The sequence below is a fragment of the Alosa sapidissima genome, chromosome 6, assembly GCF_018492685.1.
Source record: "Alosa sapidissima isolate fAloSap1 chromosome 6, fAloSap1.pri, whole genome shotgun sequence".
Lineage (NCBI taxonomy): Eukaryota > Metazoa > Chordata > Actinopteri > Clupeiformes > Clupeidae > Alosa > Alosa sapidissima.
In genome coordinates this window covers 16664409-16685940 of record NC_055962.1, presented here as the reverse complement: position 1 = coordinate 16685940, position 21532 = coordinate 16664409, and the positions used below count along the sequence as shown (strand labels likewise).

The window sequence follows — 21532 nt, the reverse complement described above, 5'->3', positions numbered from 1 at the left end:
AGAGGCTGTCTTAGAAAGACAATCTTTGCAACCCCACCTGACAGTGGTTAACTGGGAACAACTTTCATCATAAATGTATCTTTCTTTCAGATCACCAAAGGGTCCGCAACATGAAAGGCTGGCTACGCTACAGATCAAGTCTAGACATTTGTGGGAAGCCTTAATTAATTGTAGAGACAGGTTCACCTCCCACATAATTCATTGACATGAACCCCTCTGTGGACAGATACTGACAGTAAAAGGACAAATAAAACCCTTTTTGTTGGATTTCAGACGTGTTTGCTCTCTCGATTGTGCGTCACTGCGTCTGGGACTCTGGGCAGGTGACTTCCTGGTTGAAGGTATGCCCGGCACACCTGCGCTTTTAACAGCTGGTTAAAATGCTTTAATCTCCGCCCCCGTCATATGTACAGAAACTCGTGAGCCGAGTGAATCACACCAGTGTGGAAGTTGAAACCGACCAGTTTCACAGCATTTCACTTGAACGAACCAACATTTTAACAGACATTTTAATCGGGCTGCCTGGAAGTAGGCTAGACCTACAGACTGTCGATCAACTTTCTGGACGTGTACAATCCAGTGTAAAACAGAAAACTAAAGCGCCTGCTACTAGTGAAAACGTTTGAAGGATCATCTTGAAGCGCTTCTCAACAAAGAGTAATATTTTAACCTACAAACTGTGCTGCGTCTGGTTAAGACGGGATATTGGAATTATTTGGGTATATTCAAAGACTTTAAAATGGTCTCCACGCGTCTTGTGGTGATCTGGAGCTGTTTCCTACTATGTTTGCAGAGAAGTCTCGCAGACGTCACAGACCAAAGCTGTACCAAGACATTTGAGAAAGGCCAAGACAACTTTGTCCTAAATACGGTCGACTCCGTGAAGGAGGGAGCAACATATATTGATGCGCTGAAGGTGAGCCCCAAGGAATGTGTCGCTGCCTGTTGTCGAGATCTGAACTGTAACCTGGCATTGATCAACAAAACTGGCGTTGAGCAGGATCTACCAGATTGTTTCCTCTTTGATTGCTTGTACAAGCAGAAGTATGTGTGCAGATTTGTGAGAAAGGATGGCTTCATCAATTACATCCTTGACTCCGTCTATGACAACTACCTGGATGGACCAACAACTGACCCAGGTTAGTGAACGAACTAATAGTGCAACACTAGTTATTGTGAAACTTCTGTGGTTTATCTCAACTTGTTTTTATCAGAACGTGTAGTGGTCGGAATTGTTTACTGGGTTAAGATTATTTTATTTCGTTATTTCAGTCCTGTCAGCTTACTCAGAATTGGGTTTATTAGTTTCGGAATTCTAATCAGAAGCAGACTGTCTCAGAAACAAAAACGCAGTTCTGTCATGCCTGCAGGTGAAGATGACAAGCATCCCATCGCTGACGCGGGGCAGGACATGGTGGTCCAGCCCAATGAAATAGTCACCCTAAATGGACACCAGAGCTGGGATGACGATAACATCATCAGTTACATGTGGAGCCAGGTGTCAGGAGACCCCTCTGTGAAGATGCAGGTGAGTTGGCTATGGTAGATGGAAGCCTTATCTTATTTCATAACTGGTGATTTAGGAGGTGAGGTAAGGTGCATAACTATAGTGGGAGTTGTTGTTTTACATTATGTGACACTGTAGTGACATCATTTTTCACCACCACTGTGTAATGTTTTGATTCTCATTTACTCATTGGAGGAGTGTCACCGGCCATGCTACATATTTTTGGGGTCACTCAGTCAGGACTATCATTTTGGTTATGTTGTCATGGTTGTGGTAGTTTACCTGAATAACATCTGTGTAGGTAATGATGGGATTGAGAACCATGACCATCATTGTATAATTTTGGGTGATGTTTTCATTTAGTGTTTGTCTTTTCTCTACCCTAATCCACCCTCTTCATAAAGAAAACTAAATTAAAGGACCAAATCGAGCTGTCCAACCTAAAGCCCGGTGTGTATAAGTTTGAGCTGAAGGTCACCGACACCAGTGATCAGACAGATACTGCACAGGTCACTGTTCTAGTCTTGACACCTGAGCAGTCTGAGGGTGAGTACATTCCGCTTTAAAATATATTTGAGTTCTCAGTAGGCCTATTCCAGAACTCCAGAACGTACAACTAATTCTGAGGTTCTAATTCAAATTATGTAATGTTCTAGAATTAATGTAATGTTCTAGAATGCTCTTTCCCAATCGATTGTCTAGGTCTGGCCTATCTGTCTTAAGGGTTTCAGTCCCTCCCTGCACCTTCACACCCAGTTGACTGAATCAAATCACTCTTAACACCCTAATTAACGCCCTTTATTGACTAAATCAGGAGTGTTAAAATAATCAATACAAGGGGTTGTCTGAATACACCACATTTTCTAATGAAGGGCACTACAATTCCCTGTTTAAGATGAATTAACATATTTAGCGCAACTTTTGCTTGACTGTTTGGATAACATGTTATGTCTACAAGAACTCTACTGGGCATGTTGTGGACATGTCTCCAGATTGTTGTGGTGGTTGTAGCGTGGGAGGATTTCTTGTGTTTGTTACGGTCTACAGATGTGCACACATGGCAGTTGATGCTGACCGGTGGAGGTCGGTCTGTAGGTGAACACCATCAGTCTGTAAAAGTCACCAATACATAGGTTAAAATTTTCCACACACCTAGACCTCACATGTAAGAGAGAAGGTGGGTCACTGACTCAGAGAGAGAGTGTGTGTGTGTGTGTGTGTTTGTGTTTGTCCCTCTCTGTGATTGCGTAGGGAGGTCCCCCACCCTTTCCGGTCCCACACCTCAGCCGCTCTAGGAACAGGTTTAACTTGTTTTGATAGATCTGGAACTGCCATGTTGTCTTGTGGGAGGCTGAGCGCCTTTGCTTAGTTGTGGGAGGAGTCTCGGCTGAGGAAGGTGGGTGTGTGTGTGTGTGTGCGTTAGAACGATGGACATTCCTGCCAGAAATGCAAGGAAGTCTCTCTTAGTGTTTTTTCTTTTGGTAAGGGTATCCTGTATGTGGATATACAAGGAAGAGAATGATGGATTGAGATAAAGGTAAAGCTAAAGAGAACGACAGAGAGAGGGATAAAGATTAGAAGAAGGTAGAGAGAAGGAAGGAAGATGTGTGAAAGGACACCAGAGAAGAATTGGGAGAGGAAGGCAAAGTTCATTGGTGGTCCCAGGTTCATATGGTGTACAAGTATTAACGGGGTTTCTTACTGTAAAGGTTAATGACCACATAGCTCGCTGGAATGTTGAGAAATATAGATTCTAAACAGACACATCAGTACAGTTACATGAGCTTTTCTTTTTCTTACACACAAAACTTCCCCCCCTCCCGGCCCACCCCATCCCACCCCGACTGGACCAAATAAGAAAGTATTAACAATACATACAATTATAAAGGAAATACATACTTAGGATTGAAACATGAATAAACAAATATTATTTCTGTGAAGGACGGCACGCTTTCAAAACTCTATCATGACACACCATAGTGGATTACTATAGCCAAGTGTTTATATATAGTGTAGCTTGAATATAGAGAGGGGCAGTTATTCCTCTGAAGTCAGCCAGGATGGCCAGCTTGCTGGAATGTTAAAGATTGTATTAGTGATAGCGAGGATACGTCACTTCTGTTGATGTTCAAACAAAACAGAGAGCTAGTTCGCTACTCCCTCCCCCTAACTCCAGTGCAATTAAAACTCTCCTAAACACGCATCTCGTCGGTTATTGGTTGAAACACTTTATTTTGCTTTTGAGTTTGCCTTGTTGGTAGCAATTGTTTTTGTGTACAGATATCAGAGCCTAGGGTGCCTACAGAGACACGGTTTTTTGATGGCCTGGTTATGGGGCAGACAACTGGATTGTTAGAAAAGATTAGATTAATGTGATCAGTTATGTTTGGGCCTTTTTTGGGCCTGAAATCGCTGATACAACCTTAAATGCAAACATGTATCATCTTTTTATTCATTAGGTAGATTTTACTATTAGGATTACATAATGCAAATGTAAATGTACAACATTAAAAGTATGGTTGCTGTTGGTCACTTTTAAATCCACCTTCATTTTCACTTTGATAAACAAGTATCTGCTAGTCATAGTCACAGTTTTTCATGGTGCTAAAGTGTATATGAATTGCATTTCTTCTTTTGTTTGATGTTATGAACAAACATGGCTAGCGGCATGAAGTGACACACATCAGCAAACAAGCAACAGGCTTGCAATGCTTCCTTGCTTGACAAGGTTATTGTGTTATGACCAACCTTATACCATGGAATTGAAACACTTAAAGAAGTATTTTCATAGGTGTAATGCTTCTTCTTAGATATGGGTTCAATTCTGCTTATCAAAAATAACAAGTGGGCAGATTTGTAAGGCCCCTTGCTTGACAGAAGCTGCAATGATCTATACCTTGGAATTCGGAAACTTAGTGTTAATATCATGGGAATGGTTTGTTTCCATGGACTGAAATCAGGTTGGTTTTGCATTTTAATTTGGTTTTGCCCGCAGATCCCTTGCTGCATGTGGGATTGTGCTCATCCATGACATGACTCAAACCTGGCTTAGCTCAGTTGTGTCAGGTGTCTGGTGTCATGTTCAGATGGACAAGTGTGCAAGTCTGCAGGTGTTCAGGTAATAAGACAGACTCACTGTCTAGCCATTGTCGGATGTTTCCTACAGTTTCACCGGTGAGAACAGCCCTGTGTTCAAAACATCCACTTATTCACTACATATTGCACTAGTGAATAACCATATGGTGTTTATTCACTACATATTGCACTAGTGAATAACCATATGGTGTTTATTCACTACATATTGCACTAGTGAATAACCATATGGTGTTTATTCACTACATAGTGCACCAGTGGATATCCATATGGTGTTTATTCACTACATAGTTCACTAGTGAATAACCATATGCTGTTTATTCACTACATATTGCACTAGTGAATAACCATATGGTGTTTATTCATTACATAGTGCACTGTGAATAACCATATAGTGTTTATTCACTAAATATTGCACTAGTGAATAACTATATGGTGTTTATTAACTACATATTGCACTAGTGAATAACCATATGGTGTTTATTCACTACATAGTCAGTATAGTGCAAATGTAGATGTTCCGAAGACCAGGCTGGGTGTAGGTGGCCACACATTGCACAGGCTTCGTAAGCAGAGAGCTGTCCAGGAGCAAAGCCGTATGGATGGACATGTTTGTTACCTGCTCAGGTTGCCATGGCGCTCGTCACTTTTCTGTCAAATGGCACCTTGTGTCTTTAGCCACACCCATGTCATGTCTCCCTCACGTGGCACTGACATTGGCACGGTGTACCTCTCCTGGACTGGGTGTGGTGTGTGTGTGTGTGTGTGTGTGTGGCAATGCTAACATAATTTACCCTGTCCACATAGTGTTTTATGGCCCTGGCTTCATAATAGGCTTAACTTGTTCAGTTTGAAAGTGGAGATTCTGTTGTTTGTGTTGCGTAATGAGGACATTCAGGGATATGACGGAGTAGAGTAGCAGTATAACAATCATCAATCATTAATCAATAGTGTCAATAGTGCTGGGCGGTATGACCAAAAATGTATATCACGGTATTTTTAAAAATTCTTACGGTTTCACGGTATATGACGGTATTTTTTTCCCCCATGCATAATCAGATGTTCACAGCATTTTCTACAGGTTGAGAGAGGAATTGCTGCAGTACATTGACTAAGGATGGTCTATTTTACGGTCATGATGTAGAATAACTCCACACTAGTGGCAATGCAGTTTTGCATGGCCCCAGAAAATGATGCTGTTTACAAAGAGCCACTCATGATTCTAATGAAGAATCTAATCAGAATGCAAAGACAATTGCAGTCAAAATACAGAACTTTTACTGTGCAAATTTCACAAACATCTTGTATAAAACCAATACAAAAAGTAGTGCAACTTGCAATAATTATAATTTTTTTGGAAATTATACAATTTAAAATAAAACCTCTCAGCTAATATGCTTACTCTGTCAAATAGGCCTATCAGAAACATGCCTTATTGTTATTGTGTGGTTTACATGACATTAGTGGTAGGCTAACGTTAACTTCATGTGGATGTGGATGTCTTGTTAGCCTGCCATGAGCTTCGGTTTGGTTCGCTAGGCAAAACATTAACAAAAAAGTTCGTTTTGGTGCTCTGATGACAGGATCATTTCTAACTAGCCAGCTAGAATTGCTCAGTGCATGTATATAACATGCTTTACTTGCTACCTGGATAATTTCAGCGAATATTCTTAAGGTGAGATGAATGATAAGAACCATAGACTGTATATATGTCTATGATAAGAACATTAAAGGTACCATGTGTAAGAATTGAGGTAAAAATATCCAAAAAATGAGCTACACGCATCAAAAGAATGGAAGGAAATAAGGGTGATGATGTCATTAAAAAAATGACAAGGTATAGTGCTGAAGAGATATCAACCTGAATTAGCATGCTAAATTACTAGCCACAGCCCGACAAGTGTCATAATACCAGTTTCGGCCATGGGAGGCAGTATGCGGGTAACAACCGCCAGCCAAACTGCAATACACGTGTCTCGGTTGTTACTCTAGGGTAGACAAACTCACTTTCTGGAGGTATACTGCCCCATCTTTTATGGAATGTGGAGTATGAATTGATTTTTTGGCAGACATTACACATGGCACCTTTAAACTTCACTGTGTTCGGTGGGTTGCTAACTAACGACATCACCTACTAGCCAGCTAGTTACAGCTGTTGAACATTCTCAATAGAATTTTCGTGACTCTAAATCCCTTTCAATGCAGTATCCCTTAACGTTTTTCCTTAACTAAAGAAACAATTTAAGGTATTCTGTGCAACACCCTTAAATAAACCCCCTACCTAAGGAGAAATTAAGCCTTAAGGGTCATACTTCAGGGGAAAAACTTAAGGTGTTTTGTGTTCACCCTCACTATGCCTCGCAGTGGCACCATGCGTGTGTGTGAAAAAAGTCCCGTCTGAAACACTGTCACGCGGCGCAGCGTTTCAAACGTTGTGTAATCAAATACATCGGTATGGCGGTATATAAACAAATCATATCATAACGAAAATATACACCGGCATACGGTGTGAACCGGTATACCGCCCAGCACTAAGTGTCAATGATCCAGATTGATTATTGGCATTTTGGTAATGATGTGGGGAGGGGGAGGGGGGGGGGGGTGCTCTTTCCATTGTTTTTCAGAGTTAAAATTGTATGGGTTTTACTTTAAGGTTGAAATACAATAATTGCATTTGATGTAAGAACATCATGGTTCTTTGGCCAGAGACTTTTTAATGAGGAGACACAGCCCTCAAAGAATCTTCCATAGAAATGCATGGGGTTAGTTTGTAATGCAGTTGTATGGCTGTTGTCTACACCTATCCCACCCCATCCTGTATGCCTCCCCATTCATGTGACATAGAAAAATAGCTGCCCGATAACTGGCCAAAGTGCATTCCAAGATGGCCGCCCAGTGGGGGGACTTGTCTAAAAGGACTTTGCTTGGGCATGTTGTGTATTTATATGCTTTCACTGGTATGTGTCTGTGTGTGTGACTGTGTGCAATGTATTCTAAATGTGTGCTTATTTGTTCTTAATTGTATATTTTATGTGTCTGTCTCTAGGTCAGTGTCTGGCCCCTAAGAAAGTGGGCCCCTGTCGCGGGTCTTTCCCCCGCTGGAACTACAATGCTGTGACTGACCAGTGTGAGGAGTTCATGTTTGGTGGATGCAAGGGCAACCGCAACAATTACCTGTCCGAGAAGGAGTGCACTGATGCCTGCAAAGGTGCCTCAGGTACCTCCCTCTCTCTGTCACTCACTCACTCACTCATTTAACCAACCACTTATTCACTCACTCATTTAACCAACCACTCACTCACTCATTTAACCACTCTCACTCACTCACTCACTCACTCACTCATTTAACCAACCACTCACTCACTCACTCACTCACTCACTTGTTCATTTAACCAACCACTCATTCATTTAACCACTCACTCACTCACTCACTCACTCACTCACTCACTCACTCACTCACTCACTCATTTAACCAACCAACCAACCACTCACTCACTCACTCACTCACTCATTTAACCAACCACTCACTCATTTAACCAACCACTCACTCACTCACACATTTAACCAACCACTCACTCACTCATTCACTCACTCTCTTTTTCTGACTCTAACTAAAACAGCGTATTCTCTCTCTCTCCCATAGATAATGTAATACACATGCAATACAGTAAATGAATTGCCACCGTTTTTGCATGTATTTGAACTAAACACAGCCCATTCACACACAATACAGATACACAGACAGCCAAACAAAGCTATGCAGTTGCAATCCAACTCATTTTTTCATCTTTCTTTTCTATCATTACAAAGACATGGCATAAACTATGGTTGAACTCCATTCAGCTTTCAAAGCATAACGCGACCGTAGACCGTTTGTGTAACTTAGGAAGGAAATAGAACTGTGTTTGCACTATTATGGTCTGAGCATTGCGTCACGCATTACTGCTGCTGCTTTGTTATTTCCAATGTGATCCCCGCCTAACTGGATTGTCATCCGCTACAACGGCAGGAGCATAAATGTCAGACCATTCTCAGGCTTTGAACCGTCTGTTTGATGTGTATGTTTGTAACATGCAGAAATAGAGTTAGGTCAGGTTTGATATGGGTATGCGTCATTATCTTGCTGAAGCACTGAGTCTGTTATTTAAACTATTTAATATGAAGCTGTATGGCTTCTCTTTCTCTCTGTCTCTCTCTACAGCTGTTGCATCTGGAAGGACTATCACTCCAGCAACTGAAGGTGAGCTCAAAAAGCAGACACAATATTCAGACACAAGACTGAATTAACCGTGGAATATAAATTCACTGTTCATCGGATCTCTGAAGTGCATGTACATCTTGAATGGTGACATCTACACACACACACACATACACACACAAAACTCAACGTACCCCTTCTTTTACTTTGACCCTGTGTGAAGTGTGTGGGAAGATGTGCCAGGCGGAGCAGTTCAGGTGCGATAACGGCTGCTGTCTGGACAAGACTCTGGAGTGTGACGAAGTGGCCCAGTGCAGTGATGGCTCAGACGAGGCTGACTGCAGGGAGTGTGAGGAAACGCACACACTACACGACACACACACACTACACCACACACACAAACAAAAAAAAACACTCTCACACTAACACACTCACATACTCACACACTCACACACACCATCAATCACTAAAATGCATTGCTGTATTGGTCTGAATCACAACGATTGAATCGACTAAATCTTGATATTGATTGATTTTGTCTTTTGTCTTTCATCTCCAGTGAATAACACTCTTACCCGGCTGTTGGACGTGGATTTGAACAAATGGAAAGGTGTGTTTGTGAAGTTCCATTAACTTTATTCACCTGGTTCATTGTGCTGCTTTTTAAACTTTGACTTAACACCATAAGCTCCAAAACACAGACACACACACATACACACATACACACACACACACACACATTCAGACACACACAGACATTGTATCAAATCCTAATGTCCTAATTGAAATACTAATGCATGTAAATAACTGTGTGAAGATTGGATTTCCTATTATGCATCTCATGTTTGGATCTCCCTAGCTCGTTGCACGGAACCTCCGGTCACTGGCCCGTGTCGAGCAAGTATGACCCGATGGTACTACGACCCTCTCAGCCGCAAGTGCCATCGTTTCAACTACGGTGGCTGCAGCGGCAATGACAACAATTTTGAGCAAGAGGATGACTGCATGGACCGCTGCAAATCTGTCACAGGTAGGCCACTGGACACACCTGGACAAATGAAGTCATCTACTCCAAGGCATGCAAGCAGAATTACAGACCCTTCTACTGAGTCTCATTCTCACACAAATCCTGTTTAATTCCCACTGAAAAACACCCAAGTTAGATTTTGTTTTGCATTCTCACTCATTCCCCTTAGAGTTAAAATAGTGAGACACCCCTATTCTTTATAGGCTAAGGTTAGAAGGTCATTTTTGTCAGAGTCAGATAAAAGCCATCAAACTCAATGGAAAGTCCCAAGTTATGAATCTTACAAACTGTGTGAAGATCAAACCCAAATGTGTGTTTCATCTGAATGTTTGATTGAAGTAGATGATTGATCCATCAATATTGTTGCAAAATATTTTACTTTCAATTTAAATACATCTTTCACATCCAACTCAGCATCAACAAATGTACCATATTGGTGTTAACATGACATGATATAAGTCTACAAACTGTCATATACTGCTAAAGAATCCAGTTTTGTTATTACCATGCGTTCTTATTCTACTTTCTTCCAGAAACTGATGTCTTTGCTCGAGGGCTGTTTGAGCGTCATGAGCAAGAAGAAACACAGTCAGGTAAGAGCCATTTTTATCTGACACTGATTTGCTTTTCTTGCCAATGTGGGATTTATGAAACTCACTTATTTTGGTTTGTATCAAATATCCTAGTTGAGTTCAGACAACCCAGCATATTTGCCTAATATTAAGTCAACTGACTGACACTGGTGGTGAAATAACTAATCTTTAGGGGGAAGGAAATATTTACCTTTGTGTGTGCTTTTTTTTAAAAAAAACCCTTAACCCACTTTCTTAGCACTTTTGTGTTTGCTTTGTCAGTGGGGCTACCTTGCTTATCACGTCTAGGCAAACGAGTCACCAGTGTAACGCAACATGAGTAATTGACTGGAATTTCTGAATACTCCTATTCTAGACTAGTTGGTAGTCTTGGTAATCTATTTAAAGGCTTAGTTGAGACTGTATGTCTTAACCAGTGGTCCCCAAACGTTTTCTTCCTAGGGCCAGCTCACTATGCCTGGCACTAAGAGAGGGCCAGAGACTCAGAGTATATCGGAAACCATAAATAGCTTAGTGTGAACAACAGCAGTCTACCTTAGTTGAATATTCCATTACATTTAATCATAGGCTATTGCAATTTAATACCATTGTTAGCTGTATTCAGTTGAATGGAACTCTGTGTATTAACTGTACCAACGACATCTCTGTGATGGCTGGCTGTGTTTAGGGTCCGTTGCCATAGCAGTGGTGCTGGGTGTGTGCATCCTGGCCATCCTGGCCTTGCTGGGCTACTGTTTCCTGAAGGAGCGCAGGAAGAAGGGTCAGCACATGCGTGTGGCCACCAACGGCGCCCAGCTCCCACTGACGGACGACTCCGAACACCTGGTTTACAAGGCTACTACCAAGCCTGTCTGAGATGCTACATTGGTTTGGGCCTCAAATGTTAAGTGTGTGTGTGTGTGTGTGTGTGTGTGTGTGTGTGTGTGTGTGTGTGTGTGTGTGTGTGTGTGTGTGTGTGTGTGTGTGTGTGTGTGTGTGTGTGTGTGTGTGAGAAAGTATGTGTCATCCACGCAAGTAAATGCACAATAGTTTTAGCACGATTTGTGTTGGCTGTCTGATTCTTCTCACTCTGTGTGTGCTCATTAGTTTTGAATTGGACTAGAGCAGGGGTGTCAAACTCCTTTCAGGGGCCACATACAGCCCATCTGATCTCAAGTGGGCCGGACCAGTGAAATAATTGCAAAACATCCTTTGACAACTCCAAAGTAGGCTATGCTTTACCCTTCAGCCTACATTTGTAGCCTACATAATCACAAGGGATGTATTAGATTATTACACATTTATTCAGAGAGGCCAATGAAATCGAAATACAATGCATTTCACTCTCATAAACAACTGGTTTATTTTTATAGTTGCGTGGATAGGCCTACATTTTTACATCTGACCACCTGAACCAACTCACCACACTAAACTCAAGTGGGAGCTACGAAGAAAGTTAACATCCTGCCTTAAAAATGTAAATGTGCAAATGTATGAAAAATAAAATGAATTTAACAAACATAAGTTAGCAGTGCATGAGCAATACGATCAACTGATACGATTAGGTTACATCAGATCAAATAATTTTGAAGGCTAGGTGGCGGTGCTGTGTAATAGGCTATCCACCATAAAGGCCAGATCCTGCACCCATTGCTACTGGTCTGCCTTTTTTCTTCAAGAACTGTCCAATTTACTCTCGTAGTTCAAAGAAACGCTTGAGTACGGCACCTCGGCTTAACCACCGTACTACAGCGTGGTATGGTAAGCCAGACAGAATGCCATTATCACTGAGAAAACAGTCAAACTGACGGTGAGTCAGACCTCGCGACCTGATTAAATTTACAGTTTGCACAACCACACTTTAACATGATCCAAGTTTAGTGTTTTACAACACAACACTTCCTGGTGCAAAATACAATAAAATGCCCAAACATCTTGTCCTCCGTTTGCAGGCTGCACTTTGTCTCTGAATTTTGTCGCAACGCCTGCTTTTCTCCCGACAATGTAGCCAAACTGACAGCACAGGACCAGTCAACTCTGAACTTTTTTTTTAGTTTTTTGGCTGCGCCTAGCGGCTGAATTGAGCATTTCGGTTATTTCTTTGAAAATTCATAACTCCTCACAGGAATGGGCTAGAGATTTTTTTTTTTTGACATCGTCAGAAATGTATTCTCTACAAGTCTGGGCCGGATTAAACCATCTAGCGGGCTGCATCCGGCCCGCGGGCCGTATGTTTGACACCCCTGGACTAGAGGAATATACACACATATATAAGCATCTATATGGTTTTGTGTGTTTGAGTGTATGCAGTTGTGTGAGTGGGTGCAAGTTTTTAACTAGAAGTCTTTCTAAGAAGCGCTGTTGCTCCAAGTTAATAATCTGATGGCAGCAACTTCCTCATTCCTACAATGGCTACCTGTGCACAGAAATGAAAATTTCCATGTTTTGCATATGGTGCCAAGGTTAGTCAGCATCAGACATCTCTCTCTCTCTCTCTCTCTCTCTCTCTCTCTCTCTCTCTCTCTCTCTCTCTCTCTCTCTCTCACTGCTGAAGGGTGCACTGACTTTCAGGGCAATGTTTGTCATTGCTTTCATCAGTTTCTGTTTGCTCAGGATAAGGGAACTCACAACTGTCCATAACATATTGTATATCACACACATTTTCTTATGTAGTAAAAAACATTTCGGGCAAATATGTACTACGATTCAACACCAAGCCATATGTTTTTATCTTTGAGAATACTGGTAAAAAAAAAATTACATAGATTTTCCACTTAATCTGGTTTGTTGTCATGATGTGTGTACACCATGTTACCACACACACACACCAGAGTTTCATTTTTACACTGATGTTTTTACTGCTGTGTTTTCATTTAGAGAGCTCCGTTATTTTCTCACTGTTTGTGATTTGAATTATTTGTGTTATGATACATTTGGTGAATATGAACAATTATTCCTCCTCCTTTTAAAGGAGGTATGGTGAAATATTTATATAGTACATCAAATATCTGATTTATAATTGTAAATAATATCACACATGAATTCATCAATAAATTAATTATGATCAAATACAATCAGCATATTTTTCCCCCGCTTATTTTGCCTTTAGTCAGCTAATGCACGTTTTGAATACTCTGTGGAGAAAGGTGGCATCTTACATGATTAACAGGTGTCCTGAAGGGGGCAGTAGAGCCCAGCCTGATAATTATTTTATATCCTTTCAGTGTTTGACTTGGGGCCCTATCGTGCACCCGACGCAAGGTGGCGTAAAGCACGACTTAAGGCTTATTCTTATCTTACACTCAATAAAGTGGGGAATTGTTTGCCATGCGCTCCACTTTTATTAAACTTTGTGCCCACTTTGCCTATGAGTTTAAATAATAGGTGAGTGCAGATGCATGTAGGTTATACTCTGCTAGTCACAAACAGGTTTTTAGTAAAGTAAGGTTCAGTGGAATCCCTGTTCCATATGGTCTCGCGTGCAAGTACTGATGTGCTGTTTGAAGTTGTGCTGCTTACTGTTAAAGGGAATGACTGATGTCATTCTCATTGGTTTAAAGGATGTTACACCCAAAACACACCCATGACTGGTTAAGAAACATAAGATCAACCCTTTTGCGCCCAGCATTTGATCATAAAATTACACCAAAATTACACAAATATGTGATGGTGGACTGGCCACGCCTTTAACGTCTTTAAACTTTGCGCCTCTGACCATCCATTTCTGATCGCCAAAATAGGGCCCTTGGTGTGATGTTTCACAGTAAATTAATATCAGTATGTGCAGATGTGTTTCTGATTCTGACTTAAGGACTCTGATCTATTCACATTTCATCACACAGCTTGACATTCATTCACACGCACAGCTATGTAAATATAGTCCATATTCTGTATACACAGCTATGCAAGTACATAGTCACATGAACCCAGTTTAATATGAATTCAGTTTAATTAAATGTGCAATGGGTTTCATTATCAAGATAGCTGGATTGGATGATGCAAGGCCTAGGTATCACTCTTTCTTCTTGAAGGCTTGGTGACACACTTGATCCTCCACTGTGATGTCCTGTAACACACACAGATGCACACACACATGTACACATAAGCATGATTGATAGAAAATATCTACGCCCCCATGCGTGTGTATCTGGGAGGCCATTTTCAGATTCAGACACTTATTCTTAGTTTATGTGGTTTCATACATGGTTGGAACGTTTCAATCGGAGCGTAGTTGCTTGCTTTGTTTATTTATGCATTTCTATTGTTTCTATGGATATTTAGGTATATTTATGTTTGTATGGTGTGTGTGTGTGTGTGTGTTACCATGTGGGTGCATGTTTGCATATTTGTAAGTTCTGTGAGGATGTTCCCATCTGGTGTGTGGTCTGTAGTAATGAATGGCTGCTCAGAGTGATTGACAGATGCGTTGACCTACCAGGTATAGCATGTCTCCCTCAATCCATTGCGTCCAGCCGCGATTGGCCTTCTCTCCCTTCTGCACGGCCACAAGCTTATCCCCATCCCACTTCACCAGTGTCTGCACACACACAGACACAGACACAGACAACTCAAGAAACAAAATACTCCACAACATATCCGCATTTATGCACTTTCTTATTTTAGGTACAGTTCTATGTGAATTGTTTGTAATATCTATTATCTGAGATCATAAGGTGTGCGTTTATTATCTAATCTCATGTATCTTAATCTAATCTAATGATGTTGACACTTTTATGGAGACACTGATTAGACAAGGATATGTGCTGAGGAAGTGACTTATGTGATTGTGCTACCATCTCCTACCAGAGTAGGGACGTCCCTCTAAATCAATCTCCTAGTATTAGGCTACTAAACAACTGGACATGTTTAAAGTAGCACTTACCACAACCTTCTTTATTCTGACTATACCTCCTTTTCTTGACTGAACTTCACTTGAACTGGCACTTTATTCTATGCGAATAGTACCTATTGCTGCACTAACATGTCCTAATAGAATTGTACCTTGATTGTTCCCTTTTTTGTGATTAAGTAAGGGATAATGGCCGCCAAGGTGTCCTGTTATACGGAATAGATGTGTAGAACGCTGTCATTATCGGGGAAAAAGTCTTGCTTCGCCCTGAAGGGACTTATTTTCGGATAATGACTGGCATTCTATACATTATCCCTTACATAAGGCAGCACTTGTAAAAGTAACTAAACAGTATGGATATACATGATAGATGCAGCACATGGTATTGCACCTTGACCGTCCTGTTGTCCAGGCCTTTGGTTTGTTCCTCAAACTCCTCTCCAACGGTGAAGTTGACCTCATAGTTGCGGAAGGTGCTGAGTGTCTTGGTCTCGAAACGGTCTCCATTCTGGACAAGTACTTTAGTCTGTGTCAGATGAGCTGCTATTTTGCGTGTTGCAAAGTCGATGTCTGCAAAAAACAAATGTGTTAATACACCTATAAAAAAAAGCCCTACGCACGCACCCACGCACGCAGGGGCTCAGTCACAACAAAAATCAAGTGTGTGTGCCTGACTAACCTAACACAAAGTGTTGTAGTGGCAGACCAATTCTCTGTGCCGCCTATGCCAAGAAACCGGAAATATTCTCTCTGATGTATCAGGTGTTGCACCTCACTGAGACTCAAATAATTTCACAGTGCTACAGATGCAGAAGCCAATTAAAGTTGACAATCCCACTGCATGGTGACCCCAGCCCCACCCATAAATAAATTATGTTTTCTGAACAAAGTTCGGGAGGAGCCCATATAGGGTTGATAGACAGCCATCACTCAACCCACTTAAGTTTAAGTTTGTAGGGAATAAAACCCTCCTTACTGCCCATTATGTCACACTAGAGTTGCAAAGCCTCCCACCTCCTCCCCTGCTCCTGGATTTCATTATTAGCTCTAAGCTCTAAATTACCCTTCATCCATTGTTAGCGCACATTACTCACATGTGATCTCCGCTATTGGTATCCTGGGACCATGGCCAGCTACCAAGCCAAACTTTCTATTCTCTGCACTCAGTCTAAGCAATCCAATGGGCGAACTAGTGAAACATTGTTATTGAATCACTCACACACACACACACACACACACACATTAATAAGAGTGAGAGTAGCAATGAATGGTATCCATGCCATATGAAAAACACATCCGTAACGCAGAGGTGGAAAGTAACGAAATACATTTACTCATGTTACTGTATTGAGTAGGTTTTCTCTGTATTTTGTGTTTTTTAAGTAGTTCATAAAATCGATATTTTAAATCTTACTTGATTACATTTTGAGTGAAGTATTGTACTTTGCTACATCGCAAATCCCATCCATTACTTGAGTAAAAAAAAAAAAGTTAACTTAAGACTAACGAAAACAGAAAGGGAGAGAAAAAAATCACGCCCGAAACCACTACAGTGACAATGATCAGCATGTAGCCTACAACAGGTATGAATCAAGCTGGCGCCCAGTCTTGATCCCCTGATCTTAATGGGGTCAGTAATGGAGTCGTGGCAGGTAAGCGTGTATGGAGTTGGAATGCATTACCTATAATTTTCTCTATAACAATTGTAAGCCTCCAAGTCTTTCTGGAGCTTTCTCCAAGTGGTCCTTAGCTCTTGGACTACTCTTTTGACTATCCTTCTGATTTCCTGGTCAGAAATCTTGTGAGGAGATCCTGTGCATGGTCGGTTGATGATGCAGTGATGTTCCTTCCACTGCCAGATAATGGCCCCCATGCCGTTTCCTGGAAGATTCTGAAATGCTGCAACTCAACATGGGCCTGCCTGCCTCAGCTGTGAGCAGCTTTTCAGTTTTGCTGGACTACTGTTCACTGCAAAGCGACGAAGGATGAGTGCAACTAACTTTGAAAATCAACTACTGTTCAAACTTAAAGGATAACTCTGGTGATTTTTCCACATAGATCTCCATTTCTCAAGGTCACCGAGTACTGTTGGTACGAACAAAAACTGAAACAATCGGTTTTATCTAGCTCGAGTTGCTAGCAGCTAAAGCAGCCATGTTCATGTCCCCCAGAGTGTAGCTGCAGCATCTCGAGCCAAGTAAAACTGATTGTTTTAGTACCCCCCCCCCCCCCCCCCCCAGTGACTTTTACTTAAAGTACATTTTAAATTAACTACTTTTTACTTTTACTTGAGTATGTTTTCAGAATGGTACTTTAATTTGTAGGCCTACTTGAGTAATATTTCATCAAAGTATTGGTACTTTACTTGAGTACAATATTTTAGCACTTTTTCCCCCTCTGCCAGAACGGATAATCAATGCCAAATGACCAAATGTAAAAATACCAAAGACCAAATAGAGCATTTCAATTGCACATAAAGTCCTTCATTTACAGACACTATCTTGCACAGTATTTCTTTTTTGGGTTGTCCTTTTTTAATATGTGGCAATATGTGTTGCAAGGCCCTATATTTAATCTCTCTCTCTTTCTTTCAACACACACACACACACACACACACACTCACACACTATCTCAGTGATAAGATTTTTAGATCTCACAAGATTCTGACGAGACACTGACCTATCACCTTTGAACTGGCGTGGCCTTATTTCTCAACACTCAAGGTTTTTTACTCTCATGGTGGTTTCCATCACCCCCATCACTAGCCCCATACATATCTACGAAATCAGCTGTAGACTAAACTTTTTAACTTTTAAAATACCAGCCCTCTGTTTCTCTCTCTGTCTTTCTCTCTCAGTCTATTGCTCTCTCTCTATCCTTTACTCTCCCTTTACGAATGTATGTCCAGAGTCTAGAAACATGCCTCAGTAAGTAAGTTACATCATCTATTAGCAATGTAGATTAACATTAACTGAAACATGAATGCAACCCCCCCCCCACCACTAGAGACTCCATGAAGGGACTAAATATGTGTAGCCTACTTGTGTGCAACTTTCCTGCACTGTGTATGATTTCTGTTTTGACTGTGTGTGTGTGTGTGTGTAATAGAGAAAACGAACTCACCGATGGCTTTCATTACCCCCTCAAAGTTCTCATTCTTGACCATCTCCCAGCGCCCATTGTAATCTGCAGGCATTTTTGCTTCTGTGTGTGTGTGGTTGAGTCTGAGAGTGAGAAGGTCCCTGGTCGTGGCTTGAAGATAGTAAGAGGGTAAGGTTCGTGGTTTCAGCTATTTATAAGATAGTGTGTGTGTGTGTATGTGTGTGTGTGTCTGGGTGTCGGTGCTTTTGTGCTTGAACTATGATCAGAGTTCTTTTGATAGCACTGTTATTGCCCTCTGAAAGAACAGAGATTTATTTATGTCTACTAATGATCACATAATTGAGAAAGGCTGAGGCGGAAAAAAAGACAGAGGATAGTGAGGGGAATCTATAAATCAGTCAAACAGACAAATTATCTAATTCTATGAACATTACTTGTAAACTTAGAACATTTAGATATAGTAATATTGTATTTAATGTCCAGGATATTTGTTCTCTTTGAACCCACTTAATGGAGGCAGCTAGATTAGAGGGGAGGCTGCTGTTCAAATGCAAACACAGCCTGACAACATAGCCACACAAAAGACTGTTGCAGGTCGTGAACCATTGACTATAAATATATATGATAACAAAAAGCAGATAAATTAAGACAAATTTCTACACCAATGTCAAACATCCCAGGACAGGACTTCTGGGAGAATAATGTAAGCACAGCAATACCAGAACTATTGGACCAGTAGAACATAGAAAACATTCCATAAAGGAAAAGTTTGGAAAAATATATGGAAATTTACACATTAAACCATTATAATAAGATAAAACAAAAATGTGGTACTTCTAAACATAAAAGCATTTAAATTGTGAAGAAACCTGAAGTAATTATGGCATTGGTATAAAACAAAAATTTAATTTCTAATCAAAGGTTAGTTATAGGTGTTAGGCATTAGGTCTTAATATGCCAGCTTTACCTACACAAAATCGGACAATGATACCCTGATGCACCTATTGGTCATGGAACCGATTATCTCAAACAACCGGTAATCCAAGAATTGAATCAAAGTTCACTTCCACTGATGACTAGACACAGAAGAGCAGTGTGCACATTGCGCAAGATCATATTAACACAGACTGTGGTAGACTGCCAGGTGCATTATCCCCGTGGTTGCTTCCCAGATGTGCTTCCCATACAGATAAAGAATAAATGATCAAAGATGTCAGCCGCATAAACAAAAGGATGAAATCACAGAATCAAGTAAATACGTTGTACTGACAACAGGGAACAATCATTCTTCATAGAGAGCTTTTGATAGCCTCTGATTTGCTAGCTAAGGTATTTAATAATTTCAGGCATTTCTTAACTCAAAGTAAGCCCACATAAACAGGTGCTCTCATCACCAAACATGGCAACTGCAAACATGTATAGTAGATGGTACCTTAAGTGTAGTCACTATTTAATCATATCTCCGTGATACCTATCAGCCACAAGACTACACTTTGTGGCATGGTGTTAATAGACCTTCAAAAGGCCTTTGATACGGTTCAGTATGATAACCTTTTGATCTGAAGAAAAAAGACTCTGACTAAACCTATATGACTGCCACTTCGCTGTATGGCGGTCAAAATTACTTTTCTAAAATTAGTGACACGCACAACTACTCCACCAGGGGGAGTTCCACAGAATACAGTCATACAGCCGTATGGGAAAGTACTCTTTCCTGTACTCGGCAGCTGTCTTGTGGAATGACTTACCTTAAACTGTCGAGCTCCTCCTACTTTAATTTTAAATCTTCAATTAAAAAATGGTTATTAAACTCATAAACAAAATCAAAATTCCTTGAAGTACTAGGAATATTGTACTGTCTGTTTGTGTGTCTGCTTGACTTGTATTTATTGTTTTTTGTATTTGTTTGTCTTGATTATTAGTTGACCCCTGTCCCCTTTGTCCTCAATGTTTTAGTCCATGTATTGTTACACCCCTTCCATCTTAAGGACTACAGTGGAAACAAGCATTTGAACTTTATGGTGTTTTTTTTATCCTTTTGAGCACTTCTTGTGGATTGTTGTTCAATAAAGTTTTCATTCATTCATTCATTCATTCATTCATACATACACTATCAATTGGTGAGGAGTGATGTGGTTTTCAAAGAGTCCAGGCCAGTAACTATAAGGAGTGATTACATTTGCATATAATGTTTATTTTAGTATCTTATCTGACAGTTACACATTTGAAGTATATCACTCCTTTCCAGTAGATCAGCTGGCAGCATTCAAGATGGACTGGGTCCAAAACCACAGTGAAAAGATTATGTCAAAGGGTATATTTGAGTGCAAATGTATTAGATCTTGCAGTGTATAATCAGTGTATAAGAAGTGTGCCTTTACCTGGAGACCAGGGATTGGCAAAAATAAATCAAAATGCATTTTAAAATAAAATACCAAATACAATGTATCAAAATAAACTACAAAATATTCACGCCCATGCATCAAAATAAAATACTGTATTTTTGTACACACTCAAAATACTTTTTTTCAAGACAGCATGAAATCCTTTTGCCAACCTTTCATAGATCAGCTGTTTTATCTCAAACATTTAGCCTATCAAAACTCAACTTAGGCTGCAGAGAACACCACACATCAAAACAGGCAAAGAGTGTGGGTGAACAAGTTACTGGGAAAGAGTGAATGTGGAGGAGAAGAGAAAGAGACTGTGTGTGCGTGTGTGTGTGTGTGCGCGTGTGTGTGTGTGTGCGTGCGCGTGTGTGCGTGTGTGTGTGTGTGTGTGTGCGCACATGTGCATGCATGTGTCAGTGTGTGCTCTGCATGGATCTCTTTAGCTTGATACCTTTGAGCATAACCACATTCACAACACAACCACAAGTCCGCCATTTAGACGTTGTCGATGAAGCCTGTTGATCAATCCATCAAAGGAAAGTAAATGTATGCCACTGGAGCAGAGAACCAAATGATTGTGTTAAATCACTCAAACATGCTTAATTAGGAGATGCTGTTTCGACAGCAAGTCACACCTAAGCCAGGCAAACACTGTGTATTTTTTTGTCTGTTGCATACAACATGGTAACTCACACTACACATTTCAATTTGGATCATGATTGCTGGGCTCACAATCAGGAGTGTAGTGGAGGCTAAACGCAAGTAAACACAATTTATCCACCTCTGAAATTTCA

The 21532-nt window shown here is 40.7% G+C and overlaps 2 protein-coding genes across 3 annotated transcripts; one reads left to right on the top strand and one right to left on the bottom strand.

Annotated features, from left to right (window-relative positions):
* Positions 1-414: 414 nt before the first annotated feature.
* Positions 415-21049, top strand: LOC121712337 (kunitz-type protease inhibitor 1-like). 2 transcript variants are annotated; one of them, XR_006032588.1, is made up of 11 exons: positions 415-1139; positions 1371-1528; positions 1912-2053; positions 7647-7817; positions 8802-8840; positions 9022-9147; positions 9358-9408; positions 9658-9828; positions 10359-10418; positions 11086-11333; positions 21038-21049. XR_006032588.1 is itself a non-coding variant. In XM_042096535.1 (11 exons), the coding sequence occupies exons 1-10, from the start codon at positions 740-742 to the stop codon at positions 11271-11273; spliced, it is 1506 nt and encodes a 501-aa protein (XP_041952469.1). In that variant the 5' UTR covers positions 415-739; the 3' UTR covers positions 11274-11305; positions 11374-12303. The 2 variants fall into 2 exon arrangements, 1 of the variants encoding a protein (XP_041952469.1); XM_042096535.1 differs by lacking the exon at positions 21038-21049 and adding an exon at positions 11374-12303 and having other exon boundaries at positions 11086-11305.
* On the bottom strand, positions 14328-18524 carry LOC121712340 (retinol-binding protein 2-like). The gene is made up of 4 exons (XM_042096537.1): positions 18370-18524; positions 15638-15816; positions 14833-14934; positions 14328-14463 (listed from the first exon to the last, which is right to left on the bottom strand). Exons 1-4 carry the CDS (start codon positions 18440-18442, stop codon positions 14410-14412), a joined length of 408 nt encoding a protein of 135 aa, XP_041952471.1. The 5' UTR covers positions 18443-18524; the 3' UTR covers positions 14328-14409.
* Positions 21050-21532: the final 483 nt, after the last annotated feature.

Coding starts and splice junctions, on each gene's coding strand:
- LOC121712337 (XM_042096535.1), top strand. CDS start 740: ATGGTCTCCACGCGTCTTGTGGTGATCTGGAGCTGTTTCCTACTATGT. Junction 1,140..1,370: donor TGGACCAACAACTGACCCAG/GTTAGTGAACGA, acceptor TCATGCCTGCAG/GTGAAGATGACAAGCATCCC. Junction 2,054..7,646: donor GACACCTGAGCAGTCTGAGG/GTGAGTACATTC, acceptor GTCTGTCTCTAG/GTCAGTGTCTGGCCCCTAAG.
- LOC121712340 (XM_042096537.1), bottom strand. CDS start 18,442: ATGCCTGCAGATTACAATGGGCGCTGGGAGATGGTCAAGAATGAGAAC. Junction 14,935..15,637: donor TGGACAACAGGACGGTCAAG/GTGCAATACCAT, acceptor GTGTGTGTGCAG/ACACTGGTGAAGTGGGATGG. Junction 14,464..14,832: donor AGGGAGACATGCTATACCTG/GTAGGTCAACGC, acceptor TGTGTGTTACAG/GACATCACAGTGGAGGATCA.